Source organism: Aedes albopictus, chromosome 3 (assembly GCF_035046485.1).
Source record: "Aedes albopictus strain Foshan chromosome 3, AalbF5, whole genome shotgun sequence".
In the NCBI taxonomy this organism is placed as follows: Eukaryota; Metazoa; Arthropoda; class Insecta; order Diptera; family Culicidae; genus Aedes; species Aedes albopictus.
The window spans coordinates 217,700,719-217,727,150 of NC_085138.1; the positions used below are offsets into that span (position 1 = coordinate 217,700,719).

A 26,432-nucleotide genomic window follows, 5' to 3' on the forward strand; every position below is an offset into this window, starting at 1 on the left:
AACACAAAAATTAAAGGTCCTAGGACACTGCCTTGAGGCACGCCTGAAGTGATGGAAAAGTGACGAGATTGCGTACCGTTGATACAAACAAATGCTTTGCGTTCAGTCAGATAGGAATGCAACCAATCTGTTACCCAACGGGGAAAGCCCAAGTGACTTAGCTTAGCAACAGCAAGATCGTGCGGAACTCTGTCGAAGGCTTTGGAGAAGTCGAAATATATGGCATCAACTTGTGCTTTGTTCCTGAACGCATTTGAGACGAAATTTGTGAATGTCATTAAATTCGTGGTGGTCGATCGTTTTTTAACAAAGCCGTGCTGATACTCGGAAATAAACGGTTGAGCCGCAGTATACAGAGCGCCATGAACTAAGCTTTCAAACACTTTCGCAACGCAACATAGAATGGAAATACCACGGTAGTTATCAATGGCGTGACAAGAGCCGGATTTGAAAATTGGACGAATTGATGCAGTCTTCCACAGCTCCGGAAATGTGCAGTCGCGAAGCGATTTGTTGAAAATAGCGCACAAAGGTTTTTGCAGAGATTCTGAACATTCCTTCAGGAACACTGGAGGAAGGTTATCGGTGCCTGGCCCCTTAGAAACGTCAAGTTCAAGTATGAAACATCCAGCAATAGGGCACAAAGTTGTACCGGATTCTTGCAAAAAAATGCTTAAAAACCAACAATTCGTTTTGCTGGCTTTTGCTTTGCTGAATGCGTTTAGTGTGTAAGTTTCATGTTCAAAAGTAGAGCACTCAAGTAAATTTACTATTTTTTGTAAATTTTAAATTACAAACTGTTCAAGTATTTAGTAAGAGCAAAAACGTTACTTTTCCTTACGGAATAATAGAACGGACTATTATTCCGCGCAGAAAAACTACAGCTCTTTTAGATTTACAAGGGAGGAGTTACCAGTGTAAAACTTTTTTCCTTACTTGCCTGCTCAAGTAATTTTGAAGCGAAACCACTATTTGGCCATTACATGCCCTATATTTTGGCACAGTAATAGAAACTAGCCATATGAAAAAAAACGATCAAATGTATGCAGAAATTTTTTATTTGAAGGTAGGTAAATATATGCCAAACATCTTTATTGAATACCGTAAAGTGACCCGACGTATGCGAAAAAAGTGATACCCTTAACAAAGTGTGGCGAAATATAGAGATTTCCTAATTGATGATATGACTTTGCATGCGTAGGTAAACAATAAGAGTTTTTAGCCTATGGTGCCTGTGAATACCGGGCAACCCACTGGAACAATCCGTTCCCAGCCATCTTAGCAAACTGCAGTAGAATCACTTGGCATAATACGGAACCTCACGGTGATGGCGACTTGCCCCGCCAACAGTCCACTCGTCAATGAGGCAGCATCACACTGACGACGACCCCGTCATGGTGCTGGCTGTCACTGATGCTTGCTAGGGGAAATACACGCATGGGAAATGCTACTCAGCTTTGTTCATACCCCACATTCTCCCTCTTCTCCGAAAAGAAAAAAAAAGTTTTCGACTAGCAGGCTTGTTATTTTTACGCTCAAACCCTCAATTTCGTTCTCTTCATCCTTATGGCACCAATGCAACAAGATACACTTCAAGATACAAGAATTAAGACGAATGGCCACATTTACTTTTTTGATTAGTAAACGCACTTTTGTTAATATCGAACCTATATCATTTGATTAATAACTTGCAATGCTAACCAATCATCTATACGACTTCGCACGTCTCGTTATGTAGCCGGCCCTGTTTTTCTCTCACTCAAATCAATCGTTATTCACGATTGCGAAAATTCGACGCATTCAACGAAAACGAACATATTTTGTAAGAATTATTTGTCAAAAAAGAAAAAAAAACAAGAGATTCACGAATTTGAGATTTATAAAAAGACAATTACACCGTCTTCGACCTTGCGGCCTCTACAGACTGAACATTACAAACATTTCACAACGGACAACACATATTACACCCAGTGGCCCAGTGGAGAATTTTCCGTTTGACGAAAAGTTTTCCCCGACTGGAGCGGGAATCGAACCCACACTCCAAGGCTTACGAGACACCTAAACGACTGGCGCCGCTAACCGCTCGGCCATGAAGCCAACAATTTGAGATTTATCAGACTAAAGATTCCGTATATCATACAACTCTATTTTCAATGCTTCAATGTGATGGTACAGATGGACCATATATAACACACAAATGTCCTTCATTATACGAAAATAGATTCTACAAAACGAGTTCAAAAGAGGTTCTACAACATATTTTCAGTAGATATGTTTTCATTGCGTACTTCGAATTTTAAACTGTTTAACGATATGCAATTTTTATGGGCGGTTTTTATTACACGTCCCTGCATTTTCCTCACGCACAGCTTTCGGCAGTTATCATGCAACGCCATTTCCTTAGACGGGTTTCTTTACACATCGCTGCATTTTCCTAATGCAAACAATTTTCGGCAGTTTTTCAATAACGCCATTTCCTCGGACGGATTTCATTTCACGTCCCTGTATTTTCCTTATGCAGAAAAATTTTCGGCGGTTATCCAACAACGCCTTTACCGTGGACGGTTTTCACTACACGTCCCTGCATTTTCTTTATGCAGAAAAATTTTCGGCGGTTATCCAAAAATGCCGTTTCCTTGGACGGTTTTCATTACACGTCCCTGCATTTTCCTTATGCAGAATAATTTTCGGCGGTTATCCAAAAATGCCGTTTCCTTGGACGGTTTTCATTACACGTCCCTGCATTTTGCTTATGCAGAAAAATTTTCGGCGGTTATCCAACAACGCCTTTACCTTGGACGGTTTTCACTACACGTCCCTGCATTTTCTTTATGCAGAAAAATTTTCGGCGGTCATCCAAAAATGCCGTTTCCTTGGACGGTTTTCATTACACGTCCCTGCATTTTCCTTATGCAGAAAAAATTATCGGCGGTTATCCAACAACGCCTTTACCTTGGACGGTTTTCACTACACGTCCCTGCATTTTCTTTATGCAGAATAATTTTCGGCGGTTATCCAAAAATGCCGTTTCCTTGGACGGTTTTCATTACACGTCCCTGCATTTTCCTTATGCAGAAAAATTTTCGGCGGTTCGACACGCCATTAATTTGCCCAACCAAAAACCCGAGCAAAAACCAACCCAACCAACCAACGCCGCGAGTATTTTACGGCAACATTCACAATAGTCAAACACCTCTACCATCATGCACATCAACCTGTTTGCATTTACCGTTCAACCGAGCGACAACACGAGCATGTACGATCCGAGGAATCAACGAAAGCGCGACCATCCATGCCGAGCAAGAACATGAAGAAACATGCATGCAATCATCGACCGACCACCTATCCACAGCGTGCTACCAGTCGACAACAAAAATCAACCACGTCACCGCGCCTTTGTTCATGTGTTTGTGCTAGAGTCAGTCTAGTTAGAGTCTGGCGGACTGTCACTTTCGATCGGAGCCAATCGAGCATGACGTCATGGTGTAGCATTTATCGGTGAGGACACTATGACGTCATGCTCGATTGGCTCCGGTCGAAAGTGACAGTCCGCCAGACTCTAATTATAGGGACTCTAGTTTGTGCTAGAACCAAGGCTAAAACAGAACGCTAAAACTTTCCGCGCTCTAGCTTTCGCCAGGAACCGCAGAATTGCAACACCCACTTCACTGTGTTTGCAGCACCACCACACACTTCACACACCAAAACGATTTGTTTACTCTCACTATTTTTATGCCAAGTGATTCTACCTATTTTATAATTAACTTGTTATTGATTATGATGCACTCCTGGCAGGATCGCCAATGTGAATACCGGGCAACCCACTGGAACAATCCGTTCCCAGCCATCTTAGCAAACTGCAGTAGAATCACTTGGCATAATACGGAACCTCACGGTGATGGCGACTTGCCCCGCCAACAGTCCACTCGTCAATGAGGCAGCATCACACTGACGACGACCCCGTCATGGTGCTGGCTGTCACTGATGCTTGCTAGGGGAAATACACGCATGGGAAATGCTACTCAGCTTTGTTCATACCCCACAGTGCCAAAGCTCTCGAGCAGATCCACCTTTCCTCGAAAACTGTGCCTAGTATATAAATAATCACCATTGCAGTACAGAACAAACGAAAACATCATTTCAAACCAACAAAAATAACTTACTCACTAAACTCACCGTGAGTAAAATGAGTAACTCACGCGTGAGTATACTCATACGCGAGTAACTCACAGCGTGAGCATTACTCACAAACGAGTAAGGTGAGTGAGTATTTTTTACTCGTGAGCATGAGTTTCGCAACACTGGGTGCAGCATAGTGCATTCACATCATCGAAGAACGATGATTGTTCTAAAATAAATGTAAAATCTGTTCAGGTAATCTACTCAAACTCTGTCAGAATTCCGTTAGGCCAATTTTTGATTCATGTTTTTGTCAGAGAATATTGATATCATGTTTAACAAGAAGTGCTGAGGAATACAAGAAGATAGGACACAAAAGATAATAATCAAGGTACAGTTTATCTAGTTACAGACATAAATGCCTCATAATTACGTTGATTACGTCTACTGACACTCAATGTTGCGCTACATAATTTTATTCTTTTTTCTTATGAGTGATTTTTTTAAATGTTGGTTCTTTGATAACTTGGTTGTCTAAACAGTTTTAGCCAAGGTTCATCCCACACGACAAGGTGTTGGGGTTAGAGTTGTTGAGAAGCAAACCATTGAACCATTGCTGTAGTAACATCTCTGCTAGAGTTAGGTTGAGAACGTCGGCTTTACTGACAACATTGCGTTGGAAGTCTACGGTGAATCGATCGAAGAAGTGGAGTTGACTACTTCCCAGTCGATCGCGGTTGTGGAGGCGTGGAAACTTCACGGTAACGGAATTTGCTCAATTTCAAGCTAAAGTGGAATTCCTGACAATGTCAAGAATATTATGCGACCTAAACTGGTTGAATTTTAGTACTTAGCCCAGCCTAGCGCTGGAAATGCGATTTAGGGTAGGACGGGGCAAGATGGCCACCCGGGGCAAGATGAGCACCCCTCTGTTTTACTACTTTTATGGTGATTTTTGTCCAAACAACTTCATAATCCATTAGAATAAAGTTCATCCTGTTTGTAAACCTGATGTAAGGTACTTCATAACGAACTAATTGAAAAATATCTTCAAATTAGTCAATAGCATTGATTTTGAGCATTTTCTTATAAGAAATCATCAGAATGAAATAAGGTTTTTATGTCACATTATATTTTTTTACCGTAATTCTGGTTATCAGCCAACAATACTAGCTTACTGCAAAGCATTTTAACTTACATTAGAAAATATTTTCTAAAAACAAACATTAAAATTTATTCAATTTAAGTTATTACCCTATAGTGGGGCAAGTTGAGCACCCCTGATGGGAATATAGAAAATATTTTGAAATTATTGTAATCCAGTCAATAGTGCCGAACTGTGCCGAACACAAGTTTCCATATACTCTACAACTATTTGGTTGCGTAAATTTAAAAAAATAAGCCACTTAATAATCGTTTATTGTTTTTCGGGTCATTTTGTATAAAGTATTATAACTACATTTTTTTTTTCAATATTCGAAAAAGAAAATGTTTATTTTAGAACGTGGTAACATAGCTACAAACAAGATTTACTATATCAATCACTGTGTGGCCAATTTATTGTTAAAATATTAAGATTATAATGAAGTGCTCTTCTTGCCCCGTAGGGGTGCTCGTCTTGCCCCGCAGCATGTTCGGACTGATCATAAAACATCTTTTTTGTTTAGTCAAAAAAATAATTCTTGTTGTGCATTTTGAACCCGGCCATGTTTATGGGTGGTAGAAAACATGATATAGAAAAGAACTACTGAGAGGTACTTTGAAAAATTGTGATCACTTCAAATAAACTCAACGTGATCCTTAGGGTGCTCATCTTGCCCCGCCCTACCCTACTTATGTCGTTTTCGTTTTTGATTCAGTGATTCCCTAGTTGTCCTGCAGCGCAGTGTGAGAAATATTTTTTTGAGAACGTGATTTCAGGTACACCCATATAAAAACTTGGTGAAATGAAAGTTTTTTGATGTGACAGCATGTTACATTCACTTTTGTTACGATACTTTAATAACATTTGATCATTTTTGTATGATTGACCCAAAATGAGCGGTGAATGGGGCATGAGCGGTGAATGGCGACCTCACGGTACTTTCCCCGAGCAGGGAATGAGAACTAATTGAAAACAAATTGAGTTATTTAGATATCACGAATTTTGATAACAAAGTGAGTTTTCATTTTGTATGACTTAAGTGTTAACATAACAAAAATGATAACAAAATAATGTACTGGAATATCTAATTGAAATCAGAATGAGTTCTCATTGATAACAAATTAATATCTCATTCTGTTATCAACAATTTACGATTTGATATCATACGCAGTTCTCAGGGAGTTATCAAATCTATAGGGTAATAACTAAAAACTAATAACAAATTTAGTATTCATTTTGATATTTTATTAGGCATTAATTTACATGAATAAGTAAAGAATTTCGTGATTGAAAACTTGTTTTGTTTGATACGATATTATCAGAATATGACCCCTATTAATGTCGTAGTATTATCGATTGTAACATTAACATTTCATCAACAGTCATTTCTAACTTGGAGCCTACACGAAGGAAAATTGTAAGGAAATCGGATATGATATCCTCATAGAGTTCCAGCATAATCCAACTAAAAGATTATGGATTATGTACATTTAAGTGACAAAGAAAAGTAAATTTGAAGTCAAAGGACAACTGCACGTAATATTTTTGTATAATTATATTTCAGCTTTTCCTTCTGATTATATACACTGCAGTAAAACAAATGTGGAAGATGTTCACGACATCCCAGAGCCAAAGGCATCGGGACTCAAATTGAATGATATCGAGCAACGAATTGAGTCGCATTCGGCCTCTCAGCTCTTTCCCTCGTTACCCGAGAAAAAATAATGACATTAAATAAGGCATCCGATTGGAAAAATATTTATTACATTAATTCTATCGGGTTTAGCAGAGTCTTTTGGCGTAATGATCAAATCAGGCCAAACATGTCTAAAGGTCCTATCTGCAAAGAGATGCTCTCTTTGGTTTCCCTCTCTTTCGTTAATATCTCAGCTGTTTATTTGTATTATGATTATCTCCTTGCATTGAACGATGGTCAAAACAATCGTCTTTTGATTTGTACTGCAAAAATAGTTGAAAAGTGTACCATTACATTGCAATAATTGAAAGAGAAAGTGAACAAAGAGAGCCTCTCAAATACAGATAGAACCTATTGAAATGTTTGGCCTGAAATGTCATAATCTGGCAGAACATTCGTATGGCAAAATGCCCGTTTGGCATAACAATAAATGAAATGGCATTCATCATTTTCATGTATGATAAATATCTGAATAATTTTCAAAACTGTATCAAACATCTCGGGATTTAAATTTTGGTACGGAGCTACAATGAATCCTTTTTCACGCGAGAAACTTTATAAAGGTGAAATATGTGACCTTCGACAGTAGAATGCGACCGCGAATTACTTCGGTTGGCCATATCCAACTTCATTTGTCTTTAACCCTTATGTGGCCGACAGGGTACCCGGTACCCAGCGCCCATTTGAAAAGCACGGTGTAGAAAAAATCAAAAAAATTGTCTGACACATAACGGTTAAGTTAGAATTATGCCAAATGAACAATATGCCAATCGGGTATAATGCCAAATGACTATTATGCCAAATGACTTTATGCCAAACGACCTAAAGTGTTTGGCACAATATCCAAAAAAGTTTCTACTAGCTCTTATATGTAGTATACATTTTAATGAAGCAAATAATACCAATTTTGTTGATGTTCCTTGTAAAAGATAAAAAATGGGGCTCTGTAAACTAGATGATTAAAATTTGATGTTGCACAAAGTGTTCAAAAAATGTAGCATAATAGAGAAGAAAAAAATCTCACAAATAAAATATTCCCTTTCCAAACACAATGAAAGTTACAGTTTCGATAAGAAAATATATTTCTCGATTGGATAAAACAATTTTTGCTAGAATATTTGATCAGAAACCATCATTACGGGCATTCTCGATGCAACAATTGTTGTTTCAAATTTCTCAACAACACATGTAGCAACACATGTTTTTATGGTATGACAAGCTATGCCATCTGAAGGATCAAATGTGCTGAAAAATAAATTAGTTGAAATTAGATGTGTGGTAGTTATGTTTCGGTGAAAACCTTAAAAAATAAGAAACTTAATGTCAGAAAAAAAAAGTTGTGCAAATGATTTTATCGATTTCTCTCAAGTTAAAGGCATTTCTTTGACAACTTGTTGAGAAAACGAATATGATAAAAAGTTAGATAAAATCTTTAAAAAAAACCCTTAGTGCAAATGGGAATATGGAGAATTAAGTTAATTGTTAGAGAATTCGACTGTTCTTCTAAAAATCATGACAATTGAAAGGGAATACAAAAATGTGGATCACGATATGCTGTGTTCTGAAAGATGTTTGTTGAAATTATCAGAACAATTCATTTTATTTAATAAACAAAGTGTATTTATAATTTCTGAAACAGTCTATACTGTGGAACTCTCATTATTCTCTTACGAAAGTGCGAATAGAGCAGTTTTAAAAAAATGTTAATAGAATTGGAGAAATAATCACCCTGTAGTTCAAATTTCAAAATATTTGGCAATATGTTTAGATTGAAATAACTAATATAGGGGAACTTTTGTATTCTGGGCAGTTTTATTCTCTTCATTATAGAAGGCTTTTTGAAACCTGTTAAATTCAACGTTGGCCTCAAATCTTTCCCAACCAAGCTGAGCTTTACGACCAAGTTTCAGGCAATTTGGCTGATGAAAACCCCCGCATAACGAAGAAAACAACACTGCCGATAATAATCAGTTACCCTAAAAATACTTATTGAACCAATTTAAATCAATAGCATGACCATTACTCAGAATCAGCAATTACACATTTTGTGTCAATATGAAGTACAATACTCAGGTATATATAACAAATATTTTGTGAATATAATTTATGTTAATAAAGCATATTAAACCTATTTTTGATTTTTGAAATCAAATCTTGTTAACATTGAGTTTTTGAAATGATAACAAAATGATATCTCAATTTGATATTAAATAAAAACAATTCGGAACGAAAACTTGTTTTGATTTCATTTAGTTATCAATAACAAAATGAGTTATCAATTTGTTATAGCTTTGTTCTCATTCCCTGCTCGGGTCTCTAACCTATCTTCTATACTATCCTCTCTACATATACTAGCTCATGTATATTCATATGTTCATAGCCATCGCTAGAACTAGAAACGGTTGATAAGCCGGTTCCCATCTTTCCAACTTTCACAGCACAGTGTCAGAGCTCCAATTTTTGCTTTAACCGTTATGTGGCCGGCAAACTTTTTGCTTTTTTCTACACCGTGTATTTTAAATGGGTGGTGGGTACCCGGGTACCCTGCCGGCCACATAAGGGTTAAAGCGATTTTAATGTTCCATAGGGTTTCCAATGAAACGTGACGCTTATGCGTCCACTTTTCAGAATGTTACAAATCGGCGTTGCGTTTTTTCGACAATTTTCGAAACAAACTACCAGTTTTTATTTTCCTACATGATAGTACACTATTGCCGTTTTTCTTTATTATCCAGTTCCAACCTGGGTTGGAACTGGATCAGATCACAGTTTCAACCCCAACCCGACTTCGGTTTCGCTTGTACTAAAGTTTGTTTGACGTTGTTTGTTTACACATTTTCCGCCAATCCAGTTCCAACCCAGGTTAAAAAAGAAAAACGGCATATGATTCATGTTCATACGCTGCAAAATCTCAATAAGCTATTTTACGAGACGTTCTACCGGTGGGCCGCTCATTGTTATTGTTTACATTTGATGTTTTTGTTTTCGCGAAAAGTAGCATAATATTTGGTGAGCGCCAATCAGATTTTAGCTGGCAGAGATGTTTCGGTTTCTAATGTAGCATGTATCAATCCCCCGAGCTGCATCAAGTCACTAGCAGATGAAAAAACATCCCCGCGGTCTACGGGTATTGATTATAGTGGACGGATTGACGCATTTTTGCAGCTAAATGAACCCCGTTTGTTGGATGGGCCTGTATCACATGTTATGCTAGCAAAAATGTAAATAAATGGGCCCAGCGGTTGGACTTCAAAACTGGTAAACATTCAAAAAACAGCTGATTTGAAACGTCTCATAAAATGCCTTATACTGCCAAAAATGCTAATGGGAAAAATATGCTTCCACTGGCAGTATAGCTATTGCAACAGTGGACGAAATTACTATGAGCGAGCACATTTAAAGTTGTTGCAAATTTATCATAATGAAACCTACTAGAAATAGGTAGAACAAATAATAATGCAAATCAGCATTAAAATTGGTGGCATTATAAATGCAGACATCGAAAAAAAGTAGTACAAATATACCGCATTTAGTTCACTACTGGACTGCGAACTGCGACTTTATAAGTGCGAAAACGTAAATAAAAGTGCGCGATTGCATCAAATCAGGTTGATGTCTTCAGCGCACTATTTCTTCAATCTATGGAGAACAAGTGCTCTGAAGACACCGAGTTGATTTGATGCAATCGCGCACTTTTATTAGTGTTTTCGCACTCGTGAAAACTAGTGCGATAGTCCAGTGGTGAACTAAATGCGCTATAATAATGCAAATTGGCATTAAAATTTGTGGCATTATAAATGCAGACATAAAAAAAAACATGTTTATTTATATCAGTCTCTATGCGGAAAGTGTATTTTCCTAATTACGACAAATTAAAAAATAAATCCCGCTACATGTGCACATATTCTCATATTCTGTGAGTGCACATACACCCACTAATCGCATTTGGTTCCTTATTGACATTATCCTGTACAGAAAAAAAAACACAATAGAAATTTAAAAAAAAGATTAACACTTACCTTATAACCATGTGGATTCCTATCGATATCAGATTCCGTATTTTCACATAACGACTCTGCTTCACTCAGCCACCCCAGAAACTGAAACAAAATATTTTGAAAATATGAAGCTTTCTAAACTGAATATATATAGTTACCTGATCCAACGTCCTGTCAAAGGACTGCAGTGAATGAACTGCCGCATGTAGCATCTTGCCTCTTGATATAACGGCATTGTTCAAATTGTTGTACCTGAAATATGCCTATGATGAATATGTGTTGCAAATTGCGGCATCTGGTCTTTAATAAAATACTAACTATAACAAAAGCATTATCTATATAATAAAAGAAATGGTGTTCATATGTCAAGATTCAACTCGAGAACGGGTCATCGGATTCTTTCCCAGTTGCCTTCGTGCAGGGCTTCGATGTGTTCATGTAGAAAAATTTAATTTTTCAAAACTGACAAGGAAAGCAAGAAAAACGGTAGAGTCTGAAATTCTGCTTGCGGGGGATTTTTCTATGGGGTTCCAAAAAAACATGGGACAATTATGCGTAGAACAGCAGTGAATGTCAGAAAACACAGTAGGCAGGCAGTAAGACGTTTTATGGACAGCTTTTTATACTAAATATGAAGCAATTTGGATCAATTATTTGTTTAGGAGTATTTAGTGTTGCCCCCACTCGCATAACAGTCCCATTTGACTTTTCATCACTTTTGGGTTAACGTTATGAATAGTCATCATTTTTGATGTACTTCCAAAAACAATAATAAAAATTACGAATTTTTATGTCAATGTGTGAAAAAAATTCCAAGTTATGAGCGTCCCATATCAAAAGTACCCGAATAACAGTCCCATCGTGGATTTTTGTGTTACGTAACACAAAACTTAACAACTTTGTAATGATTGTAATATTTTTTACAGTTATATATTCATGTGCAAAGCAATCTGTGAAAGTTTCGAGATGATCGAAATATTTTTCAAATTTTGGCGATTTTTCAAAGTTTTATATGGAAACAAGTTTTCAAACTTCAAATGCCGTTTTCTCAATTCCTACTTTTTGCAAATGGGACTGTTATGCGAGTGGGGGCAGCCTACTTAAGTCAAGTGGAATGGGTGCCTAAATTAATCACATTTATGATATGTGTTCGAGAAAGATAGGAGTGGCATTGTCTTAGCCCATAGTTAATAATAGCACAAGGTAAAAAGCAACAAAAATCAAAACTTACCTCAAATTCACCGATTCCGTCATACGCTTTATACGTGATGTGTCGTCTGATGGATATACTGCTATTAATTTTTGCGTCAACTGATTGAAAAGCTCTATATGATGTTTGTACTGATGAAGCTCTGCATGAAAGGATTTTTGTTCTTTTTGTTGTATCTCCAACACATCTGCTGTAGTGGCGACCACTCCCATCCTTTCCGATCTTGTTTCCATTCTAGCCAGCCAATTCTCAATTTCAATTCGTTTTGCATCATATCTAAAAAATGGATATCTATAAGTTTTATTTATCTCTGTTTCACTCATGCTCCATCGATAAAGAAAACATTTTTTTTTATTTTGTGTATCGAAAAAAAATATTAATAATTGTAATTTAACAGTGCAAGTTTTATGCAATAGCTCAAAACGAAAACTCATATCGCATACATACCACAGCAGCACAAAAAATGGATGATACATTTATACACCGTAGTATGGTTGATCAATTGTACTGAGGTTTAGTACTAGAACTGACAGTTTTGTCAAACAAAAAAACTCGATAGGATACGAGCACTGGTTTTAGACAGTCTATGGAAAATATTTTATTTTTTTAATAATCAATATGAAAACTGCCAAGGGGCCGATCATAAACCACGTAGACTTTATGGATGGAGGGGGGGGGGGGGTCTGGCCAAAGTCTACGCTCCATACAAATTTCAAATTTTTTGTATGGACAAAAGTTTACGGGGGGCGGGGAGGGGGGTTCTGAGATTTCCAAATTTTGGTCTACGTGGTTTATGAACAGCCCCCAATATGAACCTCAAATGAAAGGTTTCAATCTTTATTTTATAAGGAAAATGCGGAAATCAAGCTAAAACATGTTTTTTGTATTAAAAGTTGCATTGGCCAAAATAGAAGCACAGCGTTAGTTTTGATCATATTCTCAACTTTGGTTTCTATTTTGGCCAATCACGAGTATTTCTCATAGAGGTGGCCAAATTAGAAGCGCCTGGTCAAAATAGATATATGAGAGCTAATTTCCTGAGGAAAATTAGTTTTGTCTATATTTTTATCACCAAATTTTATTATTTTAACAGCTGTATTCATACTAAGAGGATTCACTAAACAGATTAAAAAACTGCGTAATGTTCATGAAATGTTTCATGAAATTGCGAATGAAATAATCAAAGATTGCCGTGGCAATCTAATAGTCAAAAAAATATTTATTCCGATTGCGATCGCCATTGGCTGTATTACGCACTATGGCCAAAATAGACGATTGGCCAAAACTGAAGCTCCTACCCTATTCAAATTAAGTACGTACTGATTCAGTTAGGGGCTGTTCATAAACCACGTAGACCAAAATTTGGCTATCTCAGACCCCCCTCCCCCTCGTAGACTTTTGTCCATGCAGAATTTTTAAAATTTGTATGGAGCGTAGGCTTCGACCAGACCCCCCTCCTCTCCCCAAAAAGTCTACGTGGTTTATGAACGGCCCCTTAGTAATGTCTACGGTATAACTAGTGATAAATAACTTTGATGTCTTCGGCAAATTATTCGCCACAGGCTATATTGTTCCATCACAGAACTCTGATAGTTCCCATCATACATCGATTTAACGGTCGGCCAACTGGCTATACGAGGCACTCGCATCGTTTTTGTTTGCTCGCTACCACCACCTAGTTGGTGGTTGGCCAAACTCAGCTATGATTTGAATCGTAAAATGTTTGAAGAGTTACGTCTGTTTGTCTGTGGTTCCATCATTGGTTACATTCTAGGATCCTAGGTTACATTATATAAGCATTTTTAAGCTTATGAGAAAAATTGCAAAAAGTGTGTCTTTCCATGAAAAACACCGTGGAAAATTCAATCGCATTGCGTAAAGTGTATGCCTAATCACCAATTGTGATTAAATTACTTGCGACCACTACTGGACCCTGAAAAACCTTGATGCGATCACATTTGATTTTTCCAATACAACGTCGACCTACTGCGATATTGTAATGATTCTTCATTGTAGGATATATTAAGTTCAACATCCTTATCAGAAAGATTTAGCCTCGATTCATGGATCTGCAACCCCTTATATAAGGGTCCTCGTCCTATCCATCAACTGTTATTCTCCTGATCATAATTGTGATCCGATCAAACGGATAGGCGAATTTCTTTTAACTCCTTTTCGCTATGTTACATCTGAGTTTCGATCAGGACTATCCCCAAAACCAAAGAGAAATTTGACTATGCATCCCCATTCGCATTCTCACTCAGTAAGATAGTATCGGAGATCAAAAAATAGTTTTTTTTTAATCTGCCTCTAAAAATTCTGAGGTGAGCAAGAGCATCCGCGAATTATTCTCAGATTCTTTTTTATCTGTTCCTCCCTTATGGCTGATTCATCGAGGGCCAAAACGTGTTTTTCCTCGAACTTCGCGACGTGCGATCATAAATTTATAGTCCCTCATAGGGATTGGTTCCCTTATTAAAGCTAGTATGACACTCTTTGACCAATGTCAAATATTTGACCACTTTTGACCGGGCAAACAAAAATATTTGTCACTCGAAAAATGAATAGGGACAGAGTCAAAAAATTTCCAAAATTTATCTGTCAAAAGTGGTCAAATATTTGGCGTTTGGGCAAAGCGTGTGCGAGCGCCTTAAGTATGTGGCTCCCATTTTCATCCTTGTTTGTATTGTTTCATATTTTTGTATTTTTTGTTAGAAGTGAGCGTGCATGAAAACAAAGAGAACAGGATCAAGCGGTGCCATAATCGCTTGTTTTCGAATAGGATGAACTCAGAATTGACCTCAAATCCTTCCCAACCAAGCTGAATTATACGACCAAGTTGCAGACACAAACCCCCCATGACGAAGAGAGCAAACCTGCCGTTAATACCCATCGTCACCCTATTTATGATTGAAGTCTACACGTTCGAAAATGTGTATGATAATCCAACTCGTTTTACGATCGTCCCTTCATTTCCATATCGGCTTAAGGACAAACGTCTTGAAACCCCACTTCAACAGTGCATCAAAACTTCAGACGCACAAACCTAAAGAAGCAAGCTTCAAACAACAGTGCATTTTATTATTCTGTTCTTGCTCACTTGTAATAAGCTTAAAATGAAAAGCTCAGGTGCGCTGGTTTTGTTTACGAAGAGATTTGTGCCCTCGAAATCGTGAGTAGGTGCCAAAGTCGGCCATTGTGGCGGCCATTTTGGGATTCTAACAAGTCTGTCCTTAAGATTGTTGCATAATCAGCAGAAGTCCTCTCCGTGTGAATTCGGGTGAAATTTATTACCTCAAAGAATAGCCCCTTTGTTTTCTTGCTGCCTATTGACACATTCCAGCGTAACGGGACACCGCGAGGAACTAACTTTCGTGAACAAATGACGTCTTCAATCAAATATAATGTTCATGACCATATGGTTTAACAGGTTTTCCCGGGCGGAGGTCAAGTACTGGCGATCAAAATGTGATATTATTGGTTTGTTTGAGATAAGAGTTAAAGGTACTGAAAATAATAGCAAAAAATGTTCTTGAACCATCTAATTAATAGCAAAATTTGATATTTGAAGATCAACCAAAAAGCTCACTGCTATTGGTTAGATCTTACCAAAAGCTAAATGTGCTATGATGATGATGTTCCATGAGTAAAATTGAGATATTTTTTTCAGTACTTTTACTTCTTATTTCAAACAAACAAATATTACTTTTTGATCTCCGTATCAAAATATACTATTATTGAGCTTTTTTTACTCTGCTCGGGTTATAACAAGCTTCTTAGATGTACTTTCTGATGTAATACTTTTTTTATTTGTATTAACGAGATTTTTGGCCCTGGGCTAGTTCACCTCGGGACCCACGCTTTACTTGTTCTATGGGGTTTTGGTTCCAATTTACTTTATATAACATGTTACATTTCTTAACGCAGAAGTCTTCTTTTTAAAATTTTCAAACTGAAATGCGTATATCAGCTCTGTAATGAGGTTTTGACTAATAGAGTCTTCTAGACATTTCTTCTTTGGATTGATGTGAACAAGATTGCCGAAGTGAGTTTTACTGAGAAATATATAGTTTTGGAAATATTCTTGATTTAAGTTTATGAGCGCAGCGTTACGCTCACGTGAAAACAGTGTATTGCAAATGGTGTCCCGTTACGACTAAAGACATCTAGTTGCAGATCAAATGCTTTGCTAGATATAATGTTGGTGTCTTCGGCAATGTTTTTCAGACAGATGGTGGCTGTTCGGCAGGACACAAATAGGCATTCAAGCCCGCTCTATGGTGGCCATCGGAATGGGCCCTGGGGAGCCTGTTTCGAAATTTATTTAACCTTCACATACCCGAACCCCGGCAACTCATTTTCAAAACGCTAGCATTTCATCAATTTTCATCCGTTTTTTTTAAGTCGTCCTCAGTTGATCATAAATTGGTGCTAGTTTATTATACTCAAGTGGCCATGCACTGTCCGGATCCATTCCGGCGAAATTCCGGATTGTGCTGGGGTCCGGAGGTTGTCAAAATGGCTAAAAGTGATTATTTCGTATGTTTTTGTGCTTGAACCATCGATTTTCAGAGAAATTTTTGTTGCGAACAGTGAAACACAACTGCTATAACCAGATTTGAATAAGTTGGCCCATCCGGATCCCCATGACTGGTTCCGCAGGGCCTCATTGGGGACACTTTTGGTTTTCAACCTGAATATGCCGTGCGACATATCAATCTTCATGATTTCGAATGACTGGATCAGAAACGATAGACTGAAGTATGTATCACCTATTATGGCCACCCCGGAACATCTAGCACACACACACACACACACACACACACACACACACACACACACACACACACACACACACACACACACACACACACACACACACACACACACACACACACACACACACGCACACACACACACACACACACGCACACACACACACACACACACACACACACACACACACACACACACACACACACACACACACACACACACACACACACACACACACACACACACACACACACACACACACACACACACACACACACACACACACACACACACACACACACACACACACACACACACACACACACACACACACACACACACACACACACACACACACACACACACACACACACACACACACACACACACACACACACACACACACACACACACACACACACACACACACACACACACACACACACACACACACACACACACACACACACACACACACACACACACACACACACACACACACACACACACACACACACACACACACACACACACACACACACACACACACACACACACACACACGACAACCTGTAACGATACAAACAAGCGGATTTCGAGAAGAAAAAAAGGTTGACAATCAAAACGACAAGGGGGAAATCGCTAGACTTTTAATCAATGGTTACTACTTTGTGTGTAGTCACAGAAAGTAATGCAACGCCATTTTCGTGATGCATTTTACATTTTTTTTATTTTCAATAAGAACGTTAACTTCAAAATATGTTTACCTGCTATTCTGCTATTCTATTTTGCTATTATCAAAGAACGTTTACTTCAAAATATGTTTATCGTCATAAAAGTAAATTATACGGTGATTAATGGGATAAAGAAGGAATGCCAATAATCACTTCTTGATCTTTAAGTTTTAAACGTTGTGTGATTATATAAACCTTTTTATACATCATGGTAGTAATTTATAGAACATGTTAAAAAAATAATAGCATTTAAAGAGTATGCTGTCACCACAAAACTTAATAAAATATCACATCTTATACTGATCCACCAGAATCCCTGCCTGTTAACATAGTTTTCGTAGAGCTGAGAAGCGAGATTTGTTCCAGTAGGGGCGTTACACAAAGAAGGATAATGAAAATATATACACCCTATAATATCATTTTATCATGGTTACAGACTTTTGGTTGAATATTTGATCAAACCAAACTTATTTATCCACTTATCCACTAAGATAACGCGTCGATCAAGGTAACCCATATGTTGGAAGAAAGGCCTCCACGAATACTAAGAGAATCCTGAAAATCATTTTTCTAAAGTTCATAATAAATTCGATATTATAACTAATGTGCTATTATCGTAACGGGACACCATTAAATTGCGGCTATTGCAAAAAGTGCTCAAAACATATCAAAACCCATATTTATGAAAAGTTTCCTTTCGGTGTATAAAATATACATCATTATATTAAATTAACAAAAAATAGGTATAATGTTTTCGAACTTTCACATGCAAGCAGGCATATTTGAAAATTATCAATGAAATATTTCATTTTTCTTACATAAAATTCTATTACTTCACCTAGCTATTTAAACACGTCACCAGTCAATTTTTAAGTAAAACAAATGGTTTTCCTAAGATTGAATCCACCCTTTTTCATATGCTGGAAAGTTTGGGGCAAATCAATCACTTTGAAATTTCACACCCTTGGCATAGAAGTGCGTGGAATATGTCTATTAGGGATTGTTGCCCGTCGCCGAATCGATCGAGTTTTGTATCTTGGGCAATTCATGATTTCATCAAGTTCACCAGCTGTGGGTACTTGAATTTCGTCACCCGTAATAAATACAAGCAAACAAGACTTCGACATGTGTCAGGCTCAATGTTTATGTCATAGATTATTAGCCTAGATCCCAAAGAGTTCCTTTCACTTTCTCGAGTGATACTTAAAATTTTGGCTCTCCCCCTTCTTGTCGCTATTGCTCAATGTTTCTAGCATGTCGTCCAGAATACGCAGACTGCGACGAGACCGCGGAGCATGTGCTCTTTGAATGCCCACGGTTCGTGGAGCAAAAGGCCAATCCAGAGATGGCGGGTTCGATTTTCGTTCCAGTCGGGAAAATTTTCTCGACTCCTTGGGCATAGGGTATCATTGTACTTGCCTCACAATGTACAAATTCATGCAACGGCAGGCAAAGAAAGACCTTCAATTAATAACTGTGGAATTGCTCAAAGAAAACTAAGTTGAAGTGAGGCTGTCCAAGTCCCAGTGGGGACGTAGAGCCATAAAGAAGAAGAAGAAGAAGAGACTCTCAATGCATAGATTAAGACTTCAAAAAGTTCGTTTTGTAAGCGTTTGTCGTTAAATTTTAGACTCCAATCAGCGCATGAGACGAATCACACGAGGCACATCTTCAGCAAAATGAGACGCAGAACTTTGAATCTCAAACTGTACAGAGCTTCTGGGGGCTCACTTGCAAAGTGACTCCGGTACATGAGACTACAACACGTGTACAACATATGTCAACTTTCATGAAAGTCAAAGACTCTTTTCAAAAGGATTCGAACAACTTTGACACCCGAAATAAGCAACTTGATTTCAGCTCGAAAACTTCAAGACGTATACCCTTTTAACCCACCTTACTATAAATGTCAGCACAATAAATATGTAAACCCTGATATCAGCATACCTTTGAGAATCACCAAGCATTGCTGTTAATTGGGATTTTCGTTGTAGAACAGACTGCGACGTCTCATCCCATTGTTCACGCATTCGGGACACTGAAATAGAAGAAAAAGAAACATTGTTTTAACCTATTTTAATGTTAATTGTAAAAATGAGCAGGGTAAACGTACCAATAGAGGGTGCTATTAGTAGCTCCTTGTAGTAAAATAATTGAATAAAATTGATAATACCAAAAAATAAAAAGTCTGAAAACGTTAATTGATAGTTTTTTATTTAAACTTGCTAGGAAAAATGCGAAAACCATTGTTTATTTCAGTTTTTTCTAATAAATCACTTGCACCAACTATAGGTACACGGTTCCTATTATGGTGGTAAAATATAACATTGGTTCCTATAGTGGCGCATCCCATTGAATTCTTATGGGACCCACCACCACTGGGAACACTACCTCCACTAAAGGTGCAGGAGGAAGTTAAGGAAAATAATTGTTTAAAAAATAGTTTTCGACAAATCTTGAATACAAACTCAATTAGGGTAAGTAATCATGAGTTGAACCAAATTGCGGCTTTCTGAAGCATCGGGAATTTTGACTGATTTTTTTACCCACATGGAAAGAATGTACTATGGTAAAGTCTCAGGTATATGAAAGCCATGGGTATTAGCTTTTCATAAAGTGGTAAAAAGTTTACATTTGCACCAAATTTCATTGAAAAATTCAATTACATATTTGCCAATAACAGTGGCGATTCCCTAACCTCAACTCTACCTGTTCAACGAATGCAAATTCTTGATTTTTCGCAATAAATTGGCATGTAATTTGTAGAAAATAACGAGAATAACCGTTTCCGCTCATTTTCAATTTGATTCGGATCCTGAATTTTCCACAAATGCAACTTTTAGGGTCGTTGAACAGGTAAAAAGTGAGGTTACGAGACGCCACTGGCCAATAATGATTTTAATCTTAATTCGAACCATCGTAATCATAATTTGAACCAATTTCAATCTAGATTTGAACTACTGGCGGCAGCAGCTCGAGCCATTACGAGACGTTTCAGAACAGCTGATCGCAGCAGCGGCGTCAACTGACAGAAGTCCACGCACGTTTGTTTTGCTGGAATCTCGTGTAGTTTTCGAAAAGGTACTAGTTCGAAAAATTTGAGATAAGAAAAATTTGCAAAAAAAGGCTAAAAAGCAGTCGAAGAAGCAATGCAAAACTCAATAATTTATCAGGTACTTTTTTCGTTGCGATTGACTCGTTTAGAGCTGAAAAGAATTTCAATAAAAATTTCTCATTTTTGATTTAGCCAGTAATCACGTTCAAATGTATGCGTGCCTTTTTTGTAAATGTAGCTGTGAAACTGCGAGGAAAATATTTGCACTCTTGCCCCGGACGTTAGTTTTATCATTATTTACCCGTTTTACGCAATTCGATTGGGTAATATTTGCATATGCAATCTGAATAGCCTTTCAATCGGCGTGCACTTTTGTGTGAGGAAAAATTTGCGCTAGTGTTCGTGTGTTGAAATGTCACTTATCTCTATTGACCGAAATCAACTTTACACAACATTGCACCAATACATATTTGTAAAAAATCGACGCTTACCTTATTCTATAAAATAATCAATTTCATGCAAGATATTTGTCATAAAAATGTATTCACACTACTTCAAATACAAGTTTCTTTCCAAGTAATCACGATACTAAGCAATATTTCACTCGAAAGTAGACATTTTTAACGATTTGTTTCGACCGCACTCAAAAAGTGGTTGGCGGTGTTCACCACCCACCGCAGCACCAACAATGACGGCGGCAGCGCGGTGATGTCTTTTGGCGCGCACACACTCAGTCAAATAACCTTAAGATTTCCATAAGGCCCAACTTATGAAACGGCCTTTAAATAATTCATAATGATTCGGATGAATTTCATAAGGTCACTCTATGGCGTAAAATCGTTTCACAGTTTGGCTTTTATTCATGTTTAGCAACATGATATTCTCAAGCGTCGGTAGCCGTGTGGATAAAACACGGGCTCGGTGATCCCGACGTTCATGGATCGAATCCAGTCTGCATCATTTTGAGATTTTTTTGTTCTTTTCATAAGTCTATCTTATGATATTTGTCATAGCAAGCACGCACCAACGATACTTGACGAAACTTTGTTAAGTTGTACTCACACTGTGTTTACACTTTTGGCTGTCACCCCCATCGCGAAAAGTCGTCATGGATTGCCTTATTGCACGCAGTGATGTCGATCCTGCTGGCCAAAGCATCAATAAAATTGATCGAAATCAATCGAAAAGTCAAGTCAAACCCATTGGTTATGCGTCATAAAATCAAAAATAATTTGTGGGGTGATTATTTGTTTTACTTTTTTACCACAATTGTTAGTGAAATAAGCAAAGCATTATAATTTACGAAATCTTCACCAAGCGGTCCGCCAGCACTGCCGTTGCAGCAAACATAAACAGCGTACCAACAAAAATCGATCATTTCTAGCTTGTTACATATAAAATCTAACATTTTTCGTGACTTTTGGATATGTTTCCTTGTTATTCATTGAAGTAGAGTAGTTTACTGCTTGAGTTGCTTTCAAATGAGTCATATACTCGAAATGTTTACATTGGAGGTACCGAGACAAAGGGATGCTATTTTTGTTTGTTTGTTTATGGAATTGGTATAGTGGTAAATGAGTTCGTGGGAAGTTACCAAGCCGGTTTCATCGACGGCCGGTCGACAACGGACCAGATCTTCACCGTACGGCAAATCCTTCAGAAATGCCGTGAATACCAGGTCCCAACGCACCACCTGTTCATCGACTTCAAAGCGGCATACGACAGTATCGACCGCACATAGCTATGGAAAATCATGGACGAGAACAGCTTTCCCGGGAAGCTTACCAGACTGATAAGAGCAACGATGGACGGTGTGCAGAACAGCGTAAGGATTTCGGGTGAACTATCCAGTTCATTCGAATCTAGACGGGGACTACGACAAGGTGATGGACTTCCATGCCTACTATTCAACATCGCCCTGGAAGGTGTTATGCGACGAGCCGGGCTCAACAGCCGGGGTACGATCTTCACGAAATCCGGCCAATTTGTCTGTTTTGCGGATGACATGGATATTATTGCTAGAACATTTGGAACAGCGGCAGAACTGTACACCCGCCTGAAACGCGAAGCAGCAAAGGTCGGACTGGTGGTGAATGCGGCTAAGACAAAGTACATGCTGGTACGTGGGACTGAGCGAGACAGGACACGCCTTGGCAGCAATGTTACGATAGACGGGGATACTTTCGAGGTGGTAGAAGAATTCGTCTCCCTCGGTTCCTTGCTAACGGCTGACAATAACGTGAGCCGTGAAATACGAAGGCGCATCATCAGTGGAAGTCGTGCCTACTATGGGCTCCAGAAGAAACTGCGGTCAAAAAAGATTCACCCCCGCACCAAATGTACCATGTACAAGACGTTAATAAGACCGGTGGTTCTCTACGGACACGAGACATGAACCATGCTCGAGGAGGACCTGCAAGCACTCGGAGTTTTCGAGCGACGGGTGCTAAGGACGATCTTCGGCGGCGTGCAGGAGAACGGTGTGTGACGGAGAAATAAATAAAATTAAATGAAATGATGTTAATCACGTTTAAATGTATGCGTGCCTTTTTTTCAGATGTAGTTGTGAAACTGCGAGGAAAACACGAACGAAATACGCGTATCTGTCAAAGGATAAGCAACATAGGGCGGAATTAAAAGGTACGAAACTGATTACACTCATTCGAAGAGGGTATTCTGCTTAGAGGGTTCGAAAAGTCGGTACAAGATATTACATTTAGCTTTCTATTTATGCAAAAAGATTAAAAATTCGGTGACTGCAACGCAAATATTTGAATTTTAGTAAATTTGACATTTTTTAAAAACTTTAGAGTTTGATATTTTGTAAAAACTTGAAAACTGTTCTACTTAAAATTTTTTGAATCACGATCTTGATATTTGAACAAAAATAGGCCAGATAATTATGTTATTATAATGATTTTTAACTTACACGGGTGTTCAATCATAATGTTAACTTTTAACATCGAATTCCACTGTCGCTCCAATACCACATTCTCAGTATCAAAAGTGTACAAAAAATAAAGTATCAGATCATCTTGCCGTCTTATGCAATATTTTTCTTTGGAATGCAAGGAATATATGTGCTGAAGACACCAACATGATTTGACGTTAGTCTCTCTTGCAATCACTCATTTCATGTGTGCGCATAATTTAACACCAATATGATTTTATTTTGAAAGTTAACATTATAAGTGAGCACCATGTGTACCACTTGTAATACATCGAAATTTTGTAATTGTCAATGTGTGTATGATAAGCAGATGGAGGTGATCATAGTGATACACAAACGTGAGAGTGTTTTGAGTTATCAAATAATCCTTAATAATCTTCACAACATGTGCATTTCTTTGCATTATTCGACCAAAACTCATAAATATTGTCCAAAAAAATACATCCCTGTCTGTCTGCAAGCTGAATTATTGTTATATTGTAGGTTAATAGCATTCATTCTTGCTTACAGATAGTTTCTGTAGTTTAGAGAAAATTTTAGCCATTATATTATCCATGAAAAATCAATTCCCATATCACCCTAAAATTGATAAAACTCATGTCAAAATAAATTTGATATGTCGAAAACATCACAATAGCATACACCAAGATGCAAAACGTGTGAAAATTTGGCGAAATTTTTAGGTTTCAGAGTTAATTGCTGTATCTTTTTTTTTATCTGTATTAAGGAGATTTTTAGCCCTAGGCTAGTTCATCTCGGGACCCACGTTTTACATCCCTTCCGAAGGAAGAACTCACATTTTGTGAGTTTGTCGGGAGTGGGATTCGATCCCAGGTCCTCGGCGTGATAGTCAAGTGTTCTAACCATCACACCAGGTCCGCTCCACAGGGATCTTTTTTTCTATCATACCCAATTTTAAAGCAATTTTCCCAATCTTATCAGAATTCACTTTATTCCTCAAAAACAAATTATTTTTCAACACAGATTACTGAAACAATGTAACATAGATGTAGTACATTCATTGAAAGGTATACAGGGTGTTAGGTTCGTGAGTGCAAACTTTTTAAAGGATGATAGAGGACCATAAATGGTGAAAAAAAAAATGTTCCACGCATATGGTCAAATCTCAACCGTTACCCAGTTATTGAACTTTCCATGTTTTTGATTATTATTGCCTTAACTGGCTATAACTTTAAAATAGCCAAACTTATCGCAGTTTTTTAACTCTTATTCGAAAGATTATTGAATTTTCTATCAAATGACTTCTTTGAATCGATTGGTTTAGTTAAAAAACTAAGTTTTCTAGAGCAAAAAGCTCAAAAGTAGTGTGTTTTAATTTGTTTTTTTCAATTATCTTTGAAACATGCCTAATAAATTAAAATTCTTTCTTCGGCAAAGTTGTGACCCCTGTTTCACTCTACAATTCGTTCTTTGACATCAAACTTCTAGCTCTTATTGTTTTCTTGTAATTTCGATTTAAATGTGCGGCACAGTGCGCACAAAAGTGCTCATCTTGACAATTGCAAATTTATGATCTGAAATGCGATGTCTTAAACGAAATTGCAAGAAAACGATAAAAGATAGAAGTTTGATGTCAAAGAACGAATTGTAGAGTAAAACAGGGGTCACAACTTTGCTTAAGAAGAAATTCTAATTTATTACGCATTTCTCAAAGATAATTGACCAAAACTAATTAAAACACACTACTTTTGAGCAAATTTCTCTAGAAAACTTAGTTATTTAACTAAACCAATCGATTCAAAGATGCCATGTGATTGAAAATTGAATAATCTTTCGAATAAGTGCCAAAAAATTGCGATAAGTTTGACCATTTTCAAGTCATAGCCAGTTAAAGCAATAAGAGTCAAAAACATGGGGAGTTCAATAACTACGCAACGATTGAGGTTTGACCATATGCGTGGAACAACTTCTTTCACCATTTATGGTCCTCTATCACCCTTTAAAAAGTTTGCACTCAGGAACCTAACACCCTGTATTTTATCATGTTTGCATGTAGTTTTTATTAGAAACTGTAACCACTATATGGTGGATCTTTTGTTTTTGTGCCGGTCACTGTAGCCAGCTTTTTCTTTTTTCTTGCTTACTCTCCTAAACAAACACGAGAAAGAGAGGGCTGAAACAAGGGGCGAATGGCCCTTCTCTCCATCCTTCTCTTTCTCGTGTTTGTTTAGGAGAGTGAGCAAGAAAAAAGAAAGAGCTGGCTACGCCATTGGGGGTAGCCAAGGCAAATCACAAGGAAAAAAATGCTACGTTCACTAAAATTCCGCGCCACAGTATGATTGCCCCAAAAAGCTAGTTTTTTGGACGTATTTATGGGAAAAGGCTGACACAAAAAAAAAAACAAGGGAGCATTCCCATTTTTATTGTTGTTTGATTGTGTAGATGCAAAGAGCAGCTAAAGCCAATTATTTCAACCAATTTTCCCTATTTTCAATCTATGATAACAGATGCAGAAAATGCGTGAAAATAAACTTTGAAAAGTGGTACCCGTGAGGTCGCCATTCACCGCTCATGCCCCATTCAACGCTCATTTTGGGTCGATCATACAAAAATGGTCAGATGTTAGTAAAGTATCGTAACAAAAGTGAATGTAACATGCTGCCACATTTAAAAACTTTCATTTCACCATGTTTTTATACGGGTGTATCTGAAATCACGTTCTCAAAAAATATTTCTCACACTGCGGTGCAGGACAACATGGGAACTGTTCAGGGCAAACAGCGGAAAAA

At 37.7% G+C, this 26,432-nt stretch overlaps 1 protein-coding gene across 14 annotated transcripts in view; it reads right to left on the reverse strand.

Annotated features, from left to right (window-relative positions):
- Window positions 1–26,432, reverse strand: part of LOC109411912 (dystrophin) — a 387,179-nt gene that overhangs the window by 154,956 nt on the left and 205,791 nt on the right. For all 14 annotated transcript variants that reach the window (XM_062858890.1, XM_062858886.1, XM_062858887.1 and 11 more), the window contains 4 exons: window positions 19,625–19,715; window positions 12,189–12,443; window positions 11,116–11,209; window positions 10,979–11,059 (listed from right to left, as the gene is read on the reverse strand). In XM_062858890.1, coding sequence (XP_062714874.1) covers window positions 10,979–11,059; window positions 11,116–11,209; window positions 12,189–12,443; window positions 19,625–19,715 — 521 coding nt within the window. The remainder of the gene's footprint in view (window positions 1–10,978; window positions 11,060–11,115; window positions 11,210–12,188; window positions 12,444–19,624; window positions 19,716–26,432) is intronic.